Consider the following 13,949-nt stretch of genomic DNA (forward strand, 5'->3'; position numbering starts at 1 on the left):
AAATGCTGCCTTCATTTTCACACACAGTGTTGAAGATGCTGCAAGCATAGTTCATAGAATCAGGCCCCGAGATAGTTTGTCCCTAAGGAGGAATCCTTTGAGTGTATTCCACTGGTGAACGTAGACCAATCAAGGGCTCCAGTTATAAGGTAAACTTGAGGAATTGTTATAATTGAGAAATCAATGTTCTTTCTGTCAGTTTAGGGTCTGTGTACATATCCATGTTTATTACACTGAAATGCTTATTGCTAACAAATGTCATTTGTATCATAAATTAATCTATTGGTGTTCAGTGTCTTGTAATGTAGTTTATTTTAAACAATGCAGACTTATACAAATGCTTTTTCTTTAACTGGCAGTGCTCATTTCTTATAGATAAGGTGTTGAATATTCCTGACAACAGTTTGCAATAATGAGAATTTAGAAATTTAATTTTAAAGTAGACTTGAAACTTTTTTGATGACGTTTAGTAGAAAAGTTTAGATTGTGGCAGTTAATTGGCTAATCTGTCTAATGTTTAAATCTAGTTTAAACTTGCAAGTTTATAAATTGTTGCCCATTTTTGTGTTTGGCTGCATATATTTTATTTATATGCATGAGATGCTGTTTCCTTTTGAGGAAAGTGTTCTCAACAGAAAAGTCCTGGGGGTGTAGAAAAGAAGACAAAAACAGAAGCTATACTGAGAAATATCCAAAAGGGGGAGCATGCATTAGAGGTAAACTAACACTGGTGAAATGTGCTGTGTATTCCACAATGTACTTTTATAGACTTAACTGTTCCAAGTGTGTGCAACATTGTTCCTATGTTAAAAAATAATAAACTTGTATTAGATGAAAGATCAAACGGTCTCTCTTTAGTGAGTCTTTCATTGATTTGTCACATAGTGGTTTGTTGGAAAGAGCAGTTGTTGATTCTGCCATTGATATACCTTCACTTTCAACAGTTCACAAGTCTGTTTTCTACCACATCTCATGTTTTTTGTGAGAAACGGAACCATCAGTGTAAAGCTTTCTCATTGTGATTTATTGTCCAAGTTTGACCTATGTTAAAAGACAAGATAGAACACCTTTAGCTTTGCTAGACGAGTGTCAAGTTGTATTGGAGGTTTTCTGTATATGCACCTTTTAAAGCGCAGTTTTGTGTCTAAAAGAATATTGACTTGTCTGTTGCTTCTGTAAAGGTAGGGTGTATTTTATTGAGCATCCCCTGCACAATGATCCCTCTTATGAGAACTTGTCAGGTGCAATGTGTGTGTGAAAAGTTGTGCATGTCAGAATTTCAGTGTATACAAATCTGTACATTTAAAAAAATTGTATTGGAGTCATTGAAATATATAGTACATTGCCAACCTACTAGTTTCCAGCATTATAGCTGCAAAGTAATTGCATATGGAGGCTTCCGTTGCCTTACATAGAAACCCCACACACCCTGAGCAGTGTCCTTTCCTAAATGTTGGACCCTGTTTGAAGGGATTTCTGGGAATTAATGGATGAATTTGGCCCAAGACAATACATAATTTATTAAAAATATCAAGGATGCTTATTTTTATAATTTTATGCCCTCTAGCTAAATGTCAGTCTTGAAAAAAGTCAATGTACGACAATGTAGCATTTTTAAAAGTTTTATTATAATTTAAAACATATCACAAATATTCTGGTTATACTTAACATTTTGTAAATGTTGTAAAAGTTGATTTGTTGCAGTTATTGGAATAGAAAATAACTGAATGTATTCGCAGCAGAGTTTATAATTAAATATCAAAACCAAGGGTACAAGATGGCTTTGTTTAACATTCTCAACCTTACAAAATATTTTAACTTTAAAAACTGTTGAATGGTTAAAAACAATTGGTATGCCTCAAATGAACTTTGTGTACGGGATTTTCCTGATGTTTTTCCCGGGTCAAGTACCATTTGGGGTGATTTACCCAGTGTCTGGATTACACTTAAAAAGCTTGGAACAGATTTCTGCTGTATGGAAAATAGTCCATCAATGATTGTTTGGGGTATAAAACTATTTTTAGAACTACGTTACATGTTAGTGATTCAGGAGAACAATCTGAAAGATACCTCTGGTTTGGCACAGTAACACTGAAAATTTTAGTAGTTTTAAGAGGAAAATTAGTTGTATGAAAAGGAGCAATACATGTAAAACTGCTGTGATTTTAACCAGTGGAGGAATGACACAATTGCCAGACATTAGAATTCTTATTGCCCCACCCAAAGAAAAGCTGGAGATAGACTAGAGAAATGAAGGACAGAGGGGAAAGTTCCAGTAAAGCAGGGCATCAGTAGTCCTCAGCTAGAAAAGAAAAGAGAGACAGTTAAGAGAAGTAGAGGTGAAATGAGAAGTGTGTACAGAGTTATATCTCCCCTGTACCCTTAAAATGGAATGTAATGGGTGAGCAAACGTGCAGTCAGACCAACGGACGCTTACTTTCAATGGTGAGAATACAGGTGCTGGCAGCCGTGCCTCTGCTGTTCACTGCTTTGCACATGTATTCTCCCTCATCCTCAGGGAAGGTCTCTGGCAGATAAAGACAGTACGTTTCTCCCCTCTCAATGTACTGATAGTCCTCACAGTCCTGCAGCATTTCCCCTTCAAACCACCAGGTCACCTCTGGCTTGGGCTCTCCGTTGATTTTGACCGTAAATCGAACTGGTTCAGCGTCGACCACCGACTGGTTTTTAAGAGGCTTTTTAAACCACGGGGCTCCGGATCTCGCGTGATCCTCTTCGTCTTCATATGTTGATCCATTGACAATGCTCCCTTCCTCCTCCTCCTCATCGTCCTTTTTCTGTCAAAACAATATGGAAGTTCATTGTGTTAACCTACATATAACCCCAGAAGGTCACATCAAGAAGCCACTTACTTTATTTAAATACATAAAAACCTGAACAGCTGACATGATCTTGATTTAAATATGCAATGGAGGGGGGGGGAAGAGTACCTTTTGTAAAGCTGCATCAATCTCCTGCTGTTCAAACTGCATTCTCTGTAGTTTCTGCTCTTCGATCCTCTTTCTCTCCTCCTCTTCCCTGGCCTTTGCCATTTGCTCAAATCGAGCCCGCATGTCCACTTTGTGTTTAAATGGAGCATCTTCTACTCGGGTGACTTCCCTTCTGCCCTCTTCATCTTCCTGGAAAAACAATCCAAAACATTACAACCAATGTGTCTCAGGATCCTGGCTGCATCCAGGTAAGGGCAAGACTGGTGAGCAACTGCTGAGCAGAGCTGGATTCCAAAACGGGGGAGGAGGTTCAGTGGATCGTTGCTTTTGGTATTGGTTAAGATTTAATGTTTAATCTCTAGGCAGGGACAAAGTGTGTAAAGAACAATGCCAAACATTCTGGAGGACTGGGCATGATCAGAGGGGGAAAAAAAATCCTTTGCTGTGAACACTTAGGGCAAAATCAGGCTACCTACTGACCCTGGGCTGGCTGGTGCACAAATCGTTGGTAATAAACGAACTGAAATGAGGTACATTTTCCCCATCAACAGTCTGTTAACAGACGGCCATGTGTTGGGACAATGTGCCCCGGGAAGGAATTTCTAATACTTACTTCCTGGAATCTTTCGGCTTCCCTTTCTTTGATCTCAAGGTCGATAGCCTTCCTCCGTGCTCTCTCCTCCTCGATTTTCTTCTGAATTTCCTCTTCAGTGAGTTGCTTGATCTTTTCAAACTTTGATTTTAAATTCTTGGCTTGTATTGAGCCAGTTCTCTTCAGGTTCAACAATTCTTCATACTCTGTGCTTACAATTTCATTGCTTTCATTTATTTCATCCTGTATTGAAAAATAGTATGCAACGATAAGGAATGCAGTAAAGCTTCGGATGCTTAACATTCTGGAATTTTAATACCGCTTTAGAATATTCTGTGCATTCTAAATAAATACTTCAAAACCTGCTTCTGGTGTTCACTAGGTGGTGCTGGTGAGGTGTAATTTCCCCTAGTGTTAAAGTAATGTAAAAATAAAGCCTTTCAAATATTCTCCCTCTTCAAACAATATAAATACTTAAGTTAGCCAAATAAAATAAAGATATGAAGTAATTTATTCTAAAGTAATCATATATAGACTAAGTGACTTGTCAGATGTTGAGCATTTAGTTGTTGAGAGAAATGCCAACCTCTCCCATTTCTTGTCTGAGTTGTTCGAACGCTTGCTTCTCCATTTCCAGTTTTTGTCTGCGTTCTTCCTCTGTCCGTCTCTTTTCCATTTCCTCCTTGTGCTTCAGCAGCTCCTCAAAGTTAATCTCTAGTTTCCCGGGGGCGAGTGCCTCCTGCGACGCAGTTTTTATGAGCTCTTCCTCCTCTGGTGCCTGTTCATGGGGAGACGCCATGTGATCCAAACTGCATTAAATCCGGAGTGCTACATCTACAGTAGAATAACCTAGTATGCATTTGTCCACACACAAGTGCCCAAAGCACAGACCTGAAAGCAAACTATTCATGACATGCTTCCACGTCAGTTACATCAATTTCAAAGTGTTAGTGTACATTTCACACAATGCAGCCATCTCAAATACAAATTACTTCAAGGTATACCTCACTGTTGGTCTGCTTTTTAATGGTAGTAACGTATTAAATTGCAGGTCATCTTGCATAAAATCATTTGAGAAAGGTTCATCACAAATCAAAGTAAAAAGTGAATTGATTTAAACTTGACAAGTCTTACTTCATCATCTCCATATCTCTTCAATGAATTTTCCTGATCCTGGTCTGGACTCTTCAGGAAACAATCAGGAAAACGAAAACAAAGCATTGCGTTTATACCATCTGAGCACATGCCACGAGACCTTTAGGTTGAATAAAATGTAAAGTCAATGTTGATTAAAACCACCCTTGTTGAGTAATTACTGCTATAAATAATTTAGATCATAAATCCTGCAACCACAAGATAATCAAGTGTTTAATTATGCTCAAATGGTACCAGTATATAAGCATAAAGCAATCATTAGTTAGCATTTAAAAATGAATTAGCCAAGTAGCGTGAATACCCATTTATATTCAAAGCCTGATACAAAAAAAGTCAGAATTTCTACTTCTCTGTCCTGTACATGACTTTTTACAGTGTCTCCTTATAGCTGAGCAGCAAATGAATGGCGGTGCTGGTGCAAGTGGGTGGATTGGACAGCACGCAGCCTGGTTAGCTTGAAGCTCTTTAATTATGTCCCACATTATACACACCGCCTCGCTGACACACATGCCTCTAAAAAGTAAGGCCAATTCAAGCATGAATTAAAAGCATGGTGGGATTGCCTGTGTTGATCCCTGCCTTTTCATTGAACCGCTGTAGGCAACAAAACCCTCCCAGTGTATGTATGATGCCTGGCTTGCAGGCAATTCCAGCATGGAGCCACTTAGTCCTACCAAGCTCTTCCTCGCTTCTGCAAAGAGACGCTTCTCCTCCTCCAGCCGCCTCCTGGCCTCCTCCTCGGCCCGGCGCTGCTCCTCTTCGCGCCGCAGCCTCTCCAGCTCCTCAAAGCTGATGCTCAGCTTACCCGGCCGGGCGCTCTCCTTGGCCAACATGGCCACCAGCAGGTCGTCGTCCTCGTCCAGAACCTGTGTGTCAGCAGCTACAATGTTATTTCAAGCTTATTTTTGCTATTTTACTAGCCAATTCGAGTGTTCTCCGATACTGACCATGCTCTTCCTGGCTTCAGCAAATGCCTTCTTCTCCTCTTCGATGCGTCTCTTCGCCTCTTCCTCTGCTTTCCGTCGCTCCTCCTCTACTCTCTGTCTTTCCAGCTCCTCAAAGCTCAGTTTTAATTTCCCAGGTATGATCTCTTCTCTCATGAAGTGGGCTCCTCCCTCTTCCTCGTCGCCAGCACCCTGGAACAGTCCAAACGATGAGCTCCTTCACAGGCACACTTGAAATCTGGTCACCAATTGCCTGAACTTGGATAAAACTATTTCCTGTTGGCTGCTAAGGAATTATGAGTTGCTCAGCTTGCTGATTGCCTTTACACACATATGAATCCTAACCCTGATCAGTATTACCCATATTGAGACACAGTTTTGCCCTTCAATTAAGTGAAAATCACAGTAAACTTGATGCCTACTTCCAGTAACTCATTTTAGCTGTAAAATGTAGCTAAACTGTAACAGGAAACCTAGATAAGCACCATCCTTTGGTTACCATTTGTAGCCTGGCCTCCTCAAAGGCCGCCTTCTCCTCCTCCAGCCGGCGCTTCGCCTCTTCCTCGGCCTGTTTCTTCTGCAGGTCCTGGCGCTCTTTCTCCAGCTCCTCGAAGGTCAGCTTCAGCTTGCCGGGGGTGACCTGTTCCTTTGTTTCTTTGGGTTGGTCTTCGTCATCCTCCTTGAAACCAAATAAGAGTAAGAACATACACCACAAGTCTGCACACAGGACAGGACTCTCAAATATCAGGGTAACTGATGAGACGTCAAGGGGAAGGGATGGTTCAGGTGTCTCCATTGATAGTTTGCTATCCGAGAACGAGTGTGGACTCTCACCTGGGTGGCAGTCGAGCGCCGCTTGGCCTCACGGAAGGACCGCCGGTGCTCCTCATATCTCTTCTGCTTCTCCTCCTCTGTTCTCTTCCTCTCCTCCTCTTCCTTGGCCTTGCCCAACTCTTCAAAGTTGACTTTAATCTTGCCCGGGTTCTTGAGTGCTTTTGCCGGCACCACTCTTACCATGAGGGAATCGTCTCCTTCCTGTGGAGTTCAGAAGAAGGGGAGGAGGATATTGTGTGCCAGAAAAGATGGTGGAACCCTTCTGGTTAAAGCAACACTGGGGAATGATTTTATAGGAGAAATCACTGGAATGGTGCAGAAACGCTATAATGACTAAAATCTAGAACCACATGATAACAAAAGAGTCTGTATCGAAGAAGACTGAATGGATACAGGTATGTCAAAATCTAAATTGTACATAACCAGAATTTAATCTCATGAATACATGCTTTATTAAACACAAAGGGCATTTTGTCATACCTCACTCTTTGTCAAGAGACAACATTTGGGAGAGATCACTTGCTCTCCTAGACAGTGTAATAGATGATTAAATATTAATTTACCTTCATTTCTGAGCCACATCCAGTATATTTATTGTCATCAATCTAGTGAATGAAAATTGTTGTCATTATTTTCTCAAATTTGACTTTAAACTCATTCACCAGATGTTTTGTAAGTACTGAACTGCAAGAACACGAGAGAACATTTCAAACACATAAGCTTGCAGTCCATGAAAACGTCTCATTTTAAAGATAACCATGTATAAAATATCCTTATACCATATGTTGACATTACCTTAAAAAAACAATACATGGAAAACACCTAACTACAAATTAAATATACTGTTGTGGATTATATGGGACTACTTCAAATGTGGCATTATTTCTCTTTTGTACTTGAACCTAACACTTCTATATGTCAGTACTAACTCCACAAAGATGAAAATTAAAATGAACACAATAGGTTTATCATTCATACTCTACCACATTAATTATGTTATAATACATCCCATTTCACATATTGCTTCTATCTTACAACAATATTCTTCTCAGTGTATGTTGTTCTGTTTCATCATATCAAATACACTAGTGCTTGACAGACAGCGTTGCATCAACACAGCAATTCAACTATTTTCACTTGGGTATTATATGGAAATCAGGCTGCATTTAAACTGAAAGGCATCAATAACAATTCTGGGTGTGATAAATGAACGACTGAGGAGATCAACGAACGGAAGAATGGCAGGACCTGTTGACCAACCGTCACTGGGAGCTTTGAGGACTGTCCCGATGCTGGGTACAGGGAAATGGGTGATGTTTTGTTGAATGTGATACAACTTCCAGTAAAGAGGTTGAAACTGAGTCTCTTGGTGTTATTTCCGATATTTAAGATTCCCTTGGGAAATACTGCACAAGGGTCACCATCATTGTCTTGGCAGAGTCCTTAAACAGTGTCAAACCTCAACTCTAAAAAGAGACCTTTAAGACAATTCCACAGATGCCAGTGTAACTAGCTGACAAACGTACACATTATGAATATCACACATTGACATCTGGGTCAAATATACAATATATTTATGCACACGGACTGATTCACTTTAGGTAATTTGTTTCTTCATTCACTAAGAAAACAGTACTGTGACAACTGTAAAAATAGAAAACCCTCCATATCATTTGCTCACCAATTCATTTACTTTCTATTGGTTCATCAACAATGTATCAAACATGTCTGGAACAAACTGTATACGTCGCCAAGATGCCGGCTGCATCTCCAGCGCCGACTGGAGTCCCCTCTCCCCCGCTTCACAGCAGTCACTCACCTCCCCTGCCTTCTTGGCCAGCTCTCTCTGGATCTTGGTCTTCTCCAGCGTGTCCTGAGTGAGCCGCCGCATCCTCTCCTCCTCCGTCTTCCGCCTCTGCGCCTCCTGCCTCTGCTTCTCCATCTCTGCAAACTTGCCCTTTACGCTTCCTGAAAGGACCGGCATTGCGTTGGCCACACAGAGACGTTCCCACACAAGAATCCATCACTTACAGCTCAGCAGACATTTTTTTTGCCAGTGTATTTTAAGCAGGCTGATTAGTTTTGGTACTAGTAAGCATAAAGGTGAAACTAATAATAGTAATACTCCCACTGTGAGTTAATAGACAGAGGCTATGGAGATGGTGCTTCTAGCGCTGCAGACCTGTGGCTCTTTTCCTGCTTACCTGTAATCTTTGGCACATACGATTTCTCCGATTTTGCCGGCGTTACCTCCTCCTCATCGTCGGAAGCAAGGAGCTCCTTCATCTGTGAAGGATCAGAGCAGGCGTATCTGAGGTTAAGAGCTTTATCTGGGATTTGAACGTTTGCTCTTTGAGAGGCCATGCTAATTTCCACAATCCATGCGGCTTAATCCTTAAAGTGCACACGCACTGGGACGCATCAGCATCGCCACAGCGGGAGGGAGAGGGAGAGGTAGATGTACAGATAAAGAAATGAAATGAGAGATAAGAGGATGGTGAGGGTCTGCGGTGTACCAGTATGGAAGGTCAGCCATGATTTGTTTTAAAACTAAACCTCCCAGCATCAGGCATTTGAGCTCTGAGTAGCATTTATTCCAATTAGTGATAATCTTTAGTCCCTTAAAAGGTGTGAAGATCAAGCCACTTTCTTTTATTTATATTGCTGTCAAATCCCATCTTATTTTCTGGGCTGTTTCTATGGGGATGACACAGCAAGCTTGCCTAACTCTTTAGCTGACTAGTGAGTGGTCTTGTATTGTGAGCAGTTTTGGCCTCTACTTAATCTAATGTAAACATTTGACTTGGGTGACTATATATCTTTGTCAGCTCAAGTGATTTAGATGACCATTGGCTATGTTGGACACCCGGCATGCCACAAGGTTAGCACTTAACTGAAGGTCACTCTTAACAGTGCTGGTCTCAGGCCATGCAAGACACGATTAATGGGGTTATCTGTTTAGACCTGCTGTTTCCTGCGATTCCACTCTTTCTCTCTAATGTACTGTTCCCTCCTTCTCTGATGCTCGTCTTGGCTCCTCCTCTGACTCCGCTCTTCCCTGGCCTTCTGCATGGCTTCAAACTTATTCTTTACATCGCCCTTCCCCAGTTTGGGCACATAGGTTCTTGCCACAGGTTTGGAAGTAGAAAGAAGGATCTTCGGAAAGATCAGGGGAGGGGAAAAAAGGAAAGAAGGAAGAGGGGACAGGAAAGGGTCGAGATCTGAGCAGGTTCTGTAGGAGTAAGAGTCTTCCCCCACACCTTCAAGAGGAGATTAAGAGCTGACAGACACAGTCGCCATAAGCCAGGATTCAGATTTGAATCGAAAGAACAGTTTCACTCACTGATTTTTACCATTTGTACTATTTCTTCTTGTAAGACAGTAACAACCTGGTGACAAGAGTTAGTTACAAACGCTGTGATCTTCTGCTCTTGCCACAGTTAAGGCTCTCGCAAAATCTGTGAACTCTCACCCGACAGTTTTTTACGGTTTAATTAGCCGCAGTGTGTGGAAATTCAGTGAAAGGTGCAACCTGAGCACCACACATATCATTCAAATAAATGTGCAAATCAAAACGTTGACCTGCGAATCGCAAAGTACAAAGCTGTATCCTATCGTGTTTCAATTTATCGTCAGAAGCCACTTTCTACTACTTTTAAATCAACAATAGGGTACAAGTTTGTAATTTACGTTTTGTGGATAGGCCAAAGTTTTGATCTAGCCCTTGATATGTTCCAGATCTCAAAACACAGCACAGTGGCTGTTTCTCTAACTTCCAGCTTGCAATATTTAACCTCCAGCTGCGGCACCAGATGACAACCTGGTTCCTGAATGCACTGACGAGTCTAAATGAACTTAACAAAATAAATTACTAACTAACAATTTGTCTAAAGACAGAAGATGGTGAGGTCATTTTACCTCACAGGCGTCCTCTAATTCTACCTTCTCCTTCAATATCTATAATTGCTGCTGTTTACGATGCACTCGACAAAACAACGTGACGGTTGATTCTGTCATTGATCACAGGTCACTCCCCACAAAGCATGTTCTCTTAAATGCCACTTACCTCTGTTTTTTGTGCCACATCAGTCATGGCTGCTGCTTTTAAATGCTTAGACTGGGCACTTGATTATTGTCTGTGAGCTCTTGTCTTCAGAAGGAACCTAAACAGGGAAAAAAGTTGTGTATCAGAGATTTCACACACACCACAGATTTTAGAGGTATTTTATATACATGTTTAAATTATGATGTAAGGAGTTAAATCAACCCCAGTGCACGTTTGTAGTAGAAGGTAGAGATTATTTTGGTCTAGACTCACTTGACTAAGCAAACGATGACCTGGCCATCGGGACAGAACGGTTAAACACATCAAAATGACTTGTTTTGTATTAAGAAATTAATCCATTCGGCTACACTAACTTTTAATGGCAATAACAAGAAGGTCAAATACCTTTGCAGAACTGAATAATAACCACATTCACTGCCTGCATTAATAATTAAGAGTGTTTATTTCCTCTTAAGACGGCGTTGGTCTACACAGCATTAGCACTGGACCTACTTTACACACGAGCATTAGCTGCCCTCCAGATGGCTTTACAAATCAATCTTATTAGCCTATTAACCCTGATGACCAACATAAGACTTCAGTCAACTTTTGCTTCAAAGGCTGTTGTCCACAAAGCTGAGAGAAGGTGAATGCATTTCACAACAAACTGTGCTGATCTCAACAAATGTATAAAAAATTGGCCTGTCTGAGAGAGAGATTCCAGTAATACCGTCATAATAAAAAACTGAAAGAATACAGAATTACTTTTCTCATGAATGTTTTCATAAACTGACAAATTATAGCATGCTCACTTTTCTAATCTTGAATGACTATGTTAAACTGAGAATAAATGTATCCTTGTTTCTTTTTTTTTGTATATATCCCCTCTTTTTACTTATTCTAAAAAAAAAACATTTTGCATTTCTGATGTGGAGCTTCATACATCAAACACACTACAACGGCTGAAAACTTGGACTAGTTCTGCTATCTACATAAATCGATCGACAGTGAAAACAAATTGGTTAACGACAACAACAAAACTCTTGTCATTTGCCAACAAAGAGGAGTGATGCTAAAAGCAAAATAAAGCATTCAATCTATCAGCACAAACGTATTATAACTTATTAGAAAAATAATGAGATTCATAATAGTAATAATAATAAAACATCTTTACCTGTTTCTCTGAAAAGGCAGTAAACTGTTTACACACCACCTGTCCTAACACATGTAATTATACGGACTAGAATCCTTGCCAGTTTTCTCTAGGCTTAATCAGTGTTCAGAAAATCTCTAAAAAGGTATCACTGATAAATAAGTACAGTGAAAGAATACTGAATACATCCAGCTAGAATAACAAAGTCTTAATGAGGTAGAACAACCCCCACTGATTCTGTGATAGAACTAGTAAGATGTTAAAAGTAATTGTCTTATTACAACATGCTAAAGCCACGGGTCACGTCATGCCAATACAACTCTAGAATGAAGACGTCAGACAGTAGAAATGTGTATGTCATTGGGGAATGAGGGATAGGCCATTCGCAAAGTCCACTCTCCGAGACGAAGTGTAAAGGGAACTTTGTATCATTTGAAGCCCAATCTGCTCATTTCAGAGGGGGGGTGTCGGCCAAATGGCACATCTGGACTACGAAGCCACCAGTTTGTCTTGGTTGAGCAGAACGTTCCAATAAAAGACAAACTGGTGGCTTCGTGGTCCAGATGGGCCACTTGGGAGTGAACAGCACCCAGGCAGACGGACCCGAAACACTGCCTGATCTCCAGCACATTAAACACGTCTAGAACAATCTTGGAAAACATGTTTCTTTCTCATCAGCCCGTTCTAGGACCATTCCCCTGCTGGAAACACACTAGAGCGCTCTGTTTTTTATTGTCTTGTCATTGAAGACTTCAGCTATAGGTTACCATAAATATATATGAGGCTTGGTCCCATACCGACAGCTTGCCAGATGTTAGCAGTGCTTTTATATCTAATCACGTCAAATGTTTTGAGTTTAGAATGGCAAAAGTATTATTTATTATTTACCTTCTACTTTTGTAGCTATGCACACTCTAAACATGGTTTGTTTTAATGAATACTTCCATGACTTCCTTGGTTAAACCACAAATATAAAGCAAAGATGCCCATGCACTCATTGCATGTGACTAAATCGAAGTCATCACAGAGGTATGGATGCAAGAATAGAAAATACAACTAGGTGTCATCATTTCTATTTTACTGCAGTTAAATTTAGCTGCTGTCAGAGGGGAATGTTCAGACTCAGAAAACATGCCTCCCTGTCACTAAGTGCTCCAGAAACACAGTCACAACCCTGTAGCCTAGACTTCATCTGCACAGACACACTGCATGCTTTCCCTTAGATTAGACTCATTCTCCACTATTGAACTAGTCCTGTTTCAGGGCAGTTGTCCCCTTTCTGTGCTGAATTCTGGCCAAAGAGCATAATGTATATAGAGGACAAGATCTGCCTGTGCCTCATGTATCCACAGATTACAATTGCCAATTGCATGTGGAATATTATACTATATTGAAACAAAGTTATTGAATTAATTTTCTTTCCAATGAATTAGTAGACAACCCAGAAGAGCATGAACAGAATCAAAGCCCAGTCCACCGCGACACACCGCGTCCCCTCCCCGGCCGACAGTGTCGCAGGGTCGGCTGGTCCGTCCGCCCACAGTCGCTCAGGACTGTCCTAGCAGTGGGACAGCTGGGTCCCAACAGAGACCCCCACACACCACTTATGACTTTTATATAAAGATATAAATATATGAATGTATCTGTCCTTAGTATTGGAGAAATGTTACAGTTATTTCTAAAACACACATTATATATATATATATATATATATATATATATATATATATATATATATATATATATATATATGAAAAGACTCATAACAATACACGACTAATATATAAAGTGTGAAGGTTTTTGAAGAATAAATATAAGGGTTTCAGTTACCTCTTTCGGGATAATCTCTCCAGGGACTTTCGCTCCTCAGACGTCGCGCTGTAGAAAGTGGATTAAACCTAATGAACCAGGATGAAGATTAATCCAAACGTGCGCAGAGTCGCAGACGCGGGGATCCGTCCGGCCCGGTGCAGAGACTCAGTGTCGTTTGGGTGAAGTTACGTCCCGGGAGTCAGTTTCCATAAAAGTCCCGTTTCTCTCGCCATCTCTCGCATTCCGGGCTTCAGCTGTTCAGCACACATGCCTGCCCCCCCCCGCCCCCTGCAGCACATGGGCTCCCTCTGCATGCAAGAGCACACACATGTTGATGATGCTCTCCTGCTCATTTTTAACAACAGGTCTGTATCATTGCGGTGTGATGGCATGCAAAACTATAGTGGGGTCATTCTGGAGCTGTCTAAGTATTGGAATAGAGGATAGGGAGTTTAATTATACT

At 40.8% G+C, this 13,949-nt stretch overlaps 1 protein-coding gene across 7 annotated transcripts; it reads right to left on the bottom strand.

Annotated features, from left to right (window-relative positions):
* Window positions 1–1,606: 1,606 nt before the first annotated feature.
* Window positions 1,607–13,733, bottom strand: nexn (nexilin (F actin binding protein)). 7 transcript variants are annotated; one of them, XM_066692137.1, is made up of 16 exons: window positions 13,505–13,731; window positions 10,543–10,639; window positions 9,441–9,632; window positions 8,681–8,762; window positions 8,296–8,444; window positions 7,040–7,081; window positions 6,477–6,677; window positions 6,142–6,321; window positions 5,646–5,834; window positions 5,373–5,564; window positions 4,678–4,728; window positions 4,130–4,321; window positions 3,565–3,786; window positions 2,952–3,140; window positions 2,438–2,798; window positions 1,607–2,302 (listed from the first exon to the last, which is right to left on the bottom strand). In XM_066692137.1, exons 2-16 carry the CDS (start codon window positions 10,567–10,569, stop codon window positions 2,289–2,291), a joined length of 2,283 nt encoding a protein of 760 aa, XP_066548234.1. In that variant the 5' UTR covers window positions 10,570–10,639; window positions 13,505–13,731; the 3' UTR covers window positions 1,607–2,288. The 7 variants fall into 7 exon arrangements, with proteins under 7 accessions (XP_066548234.1, XP_066548232.1, XP_066548233.1 ...); XM_066692135.1 differs by lacking the exon at window positions 1,607–2,302 and having other exon boundaries at window positions 2,309–2,798; window positions 13,505–13,733; XM_066692136.1 differs by lacking the exons at window positions 1,607–2,302; window positions 13,505–13,731 and adding an exon at window positions 11,696–11,889 and having other exon boundaries at window positions 2,309–2,798.
* Between the last annotated feature and the right edge of the window lie 216 nt (window positions 13,734–13,949).

This window comes from Amia ocellicauda, chromosome 19, assembly GCF_036373705.1.
Source record: "Amia ocellicauda isolate fAmiCal2 chromosome 19, fAmiCal2.hap1, whole genome shotgun sequence".
NCBI lineage: Eukaryota > Metazoa > Chordata > Actinopteri > Amiiformes > Amiidae > Amia > Amia ocellicauda.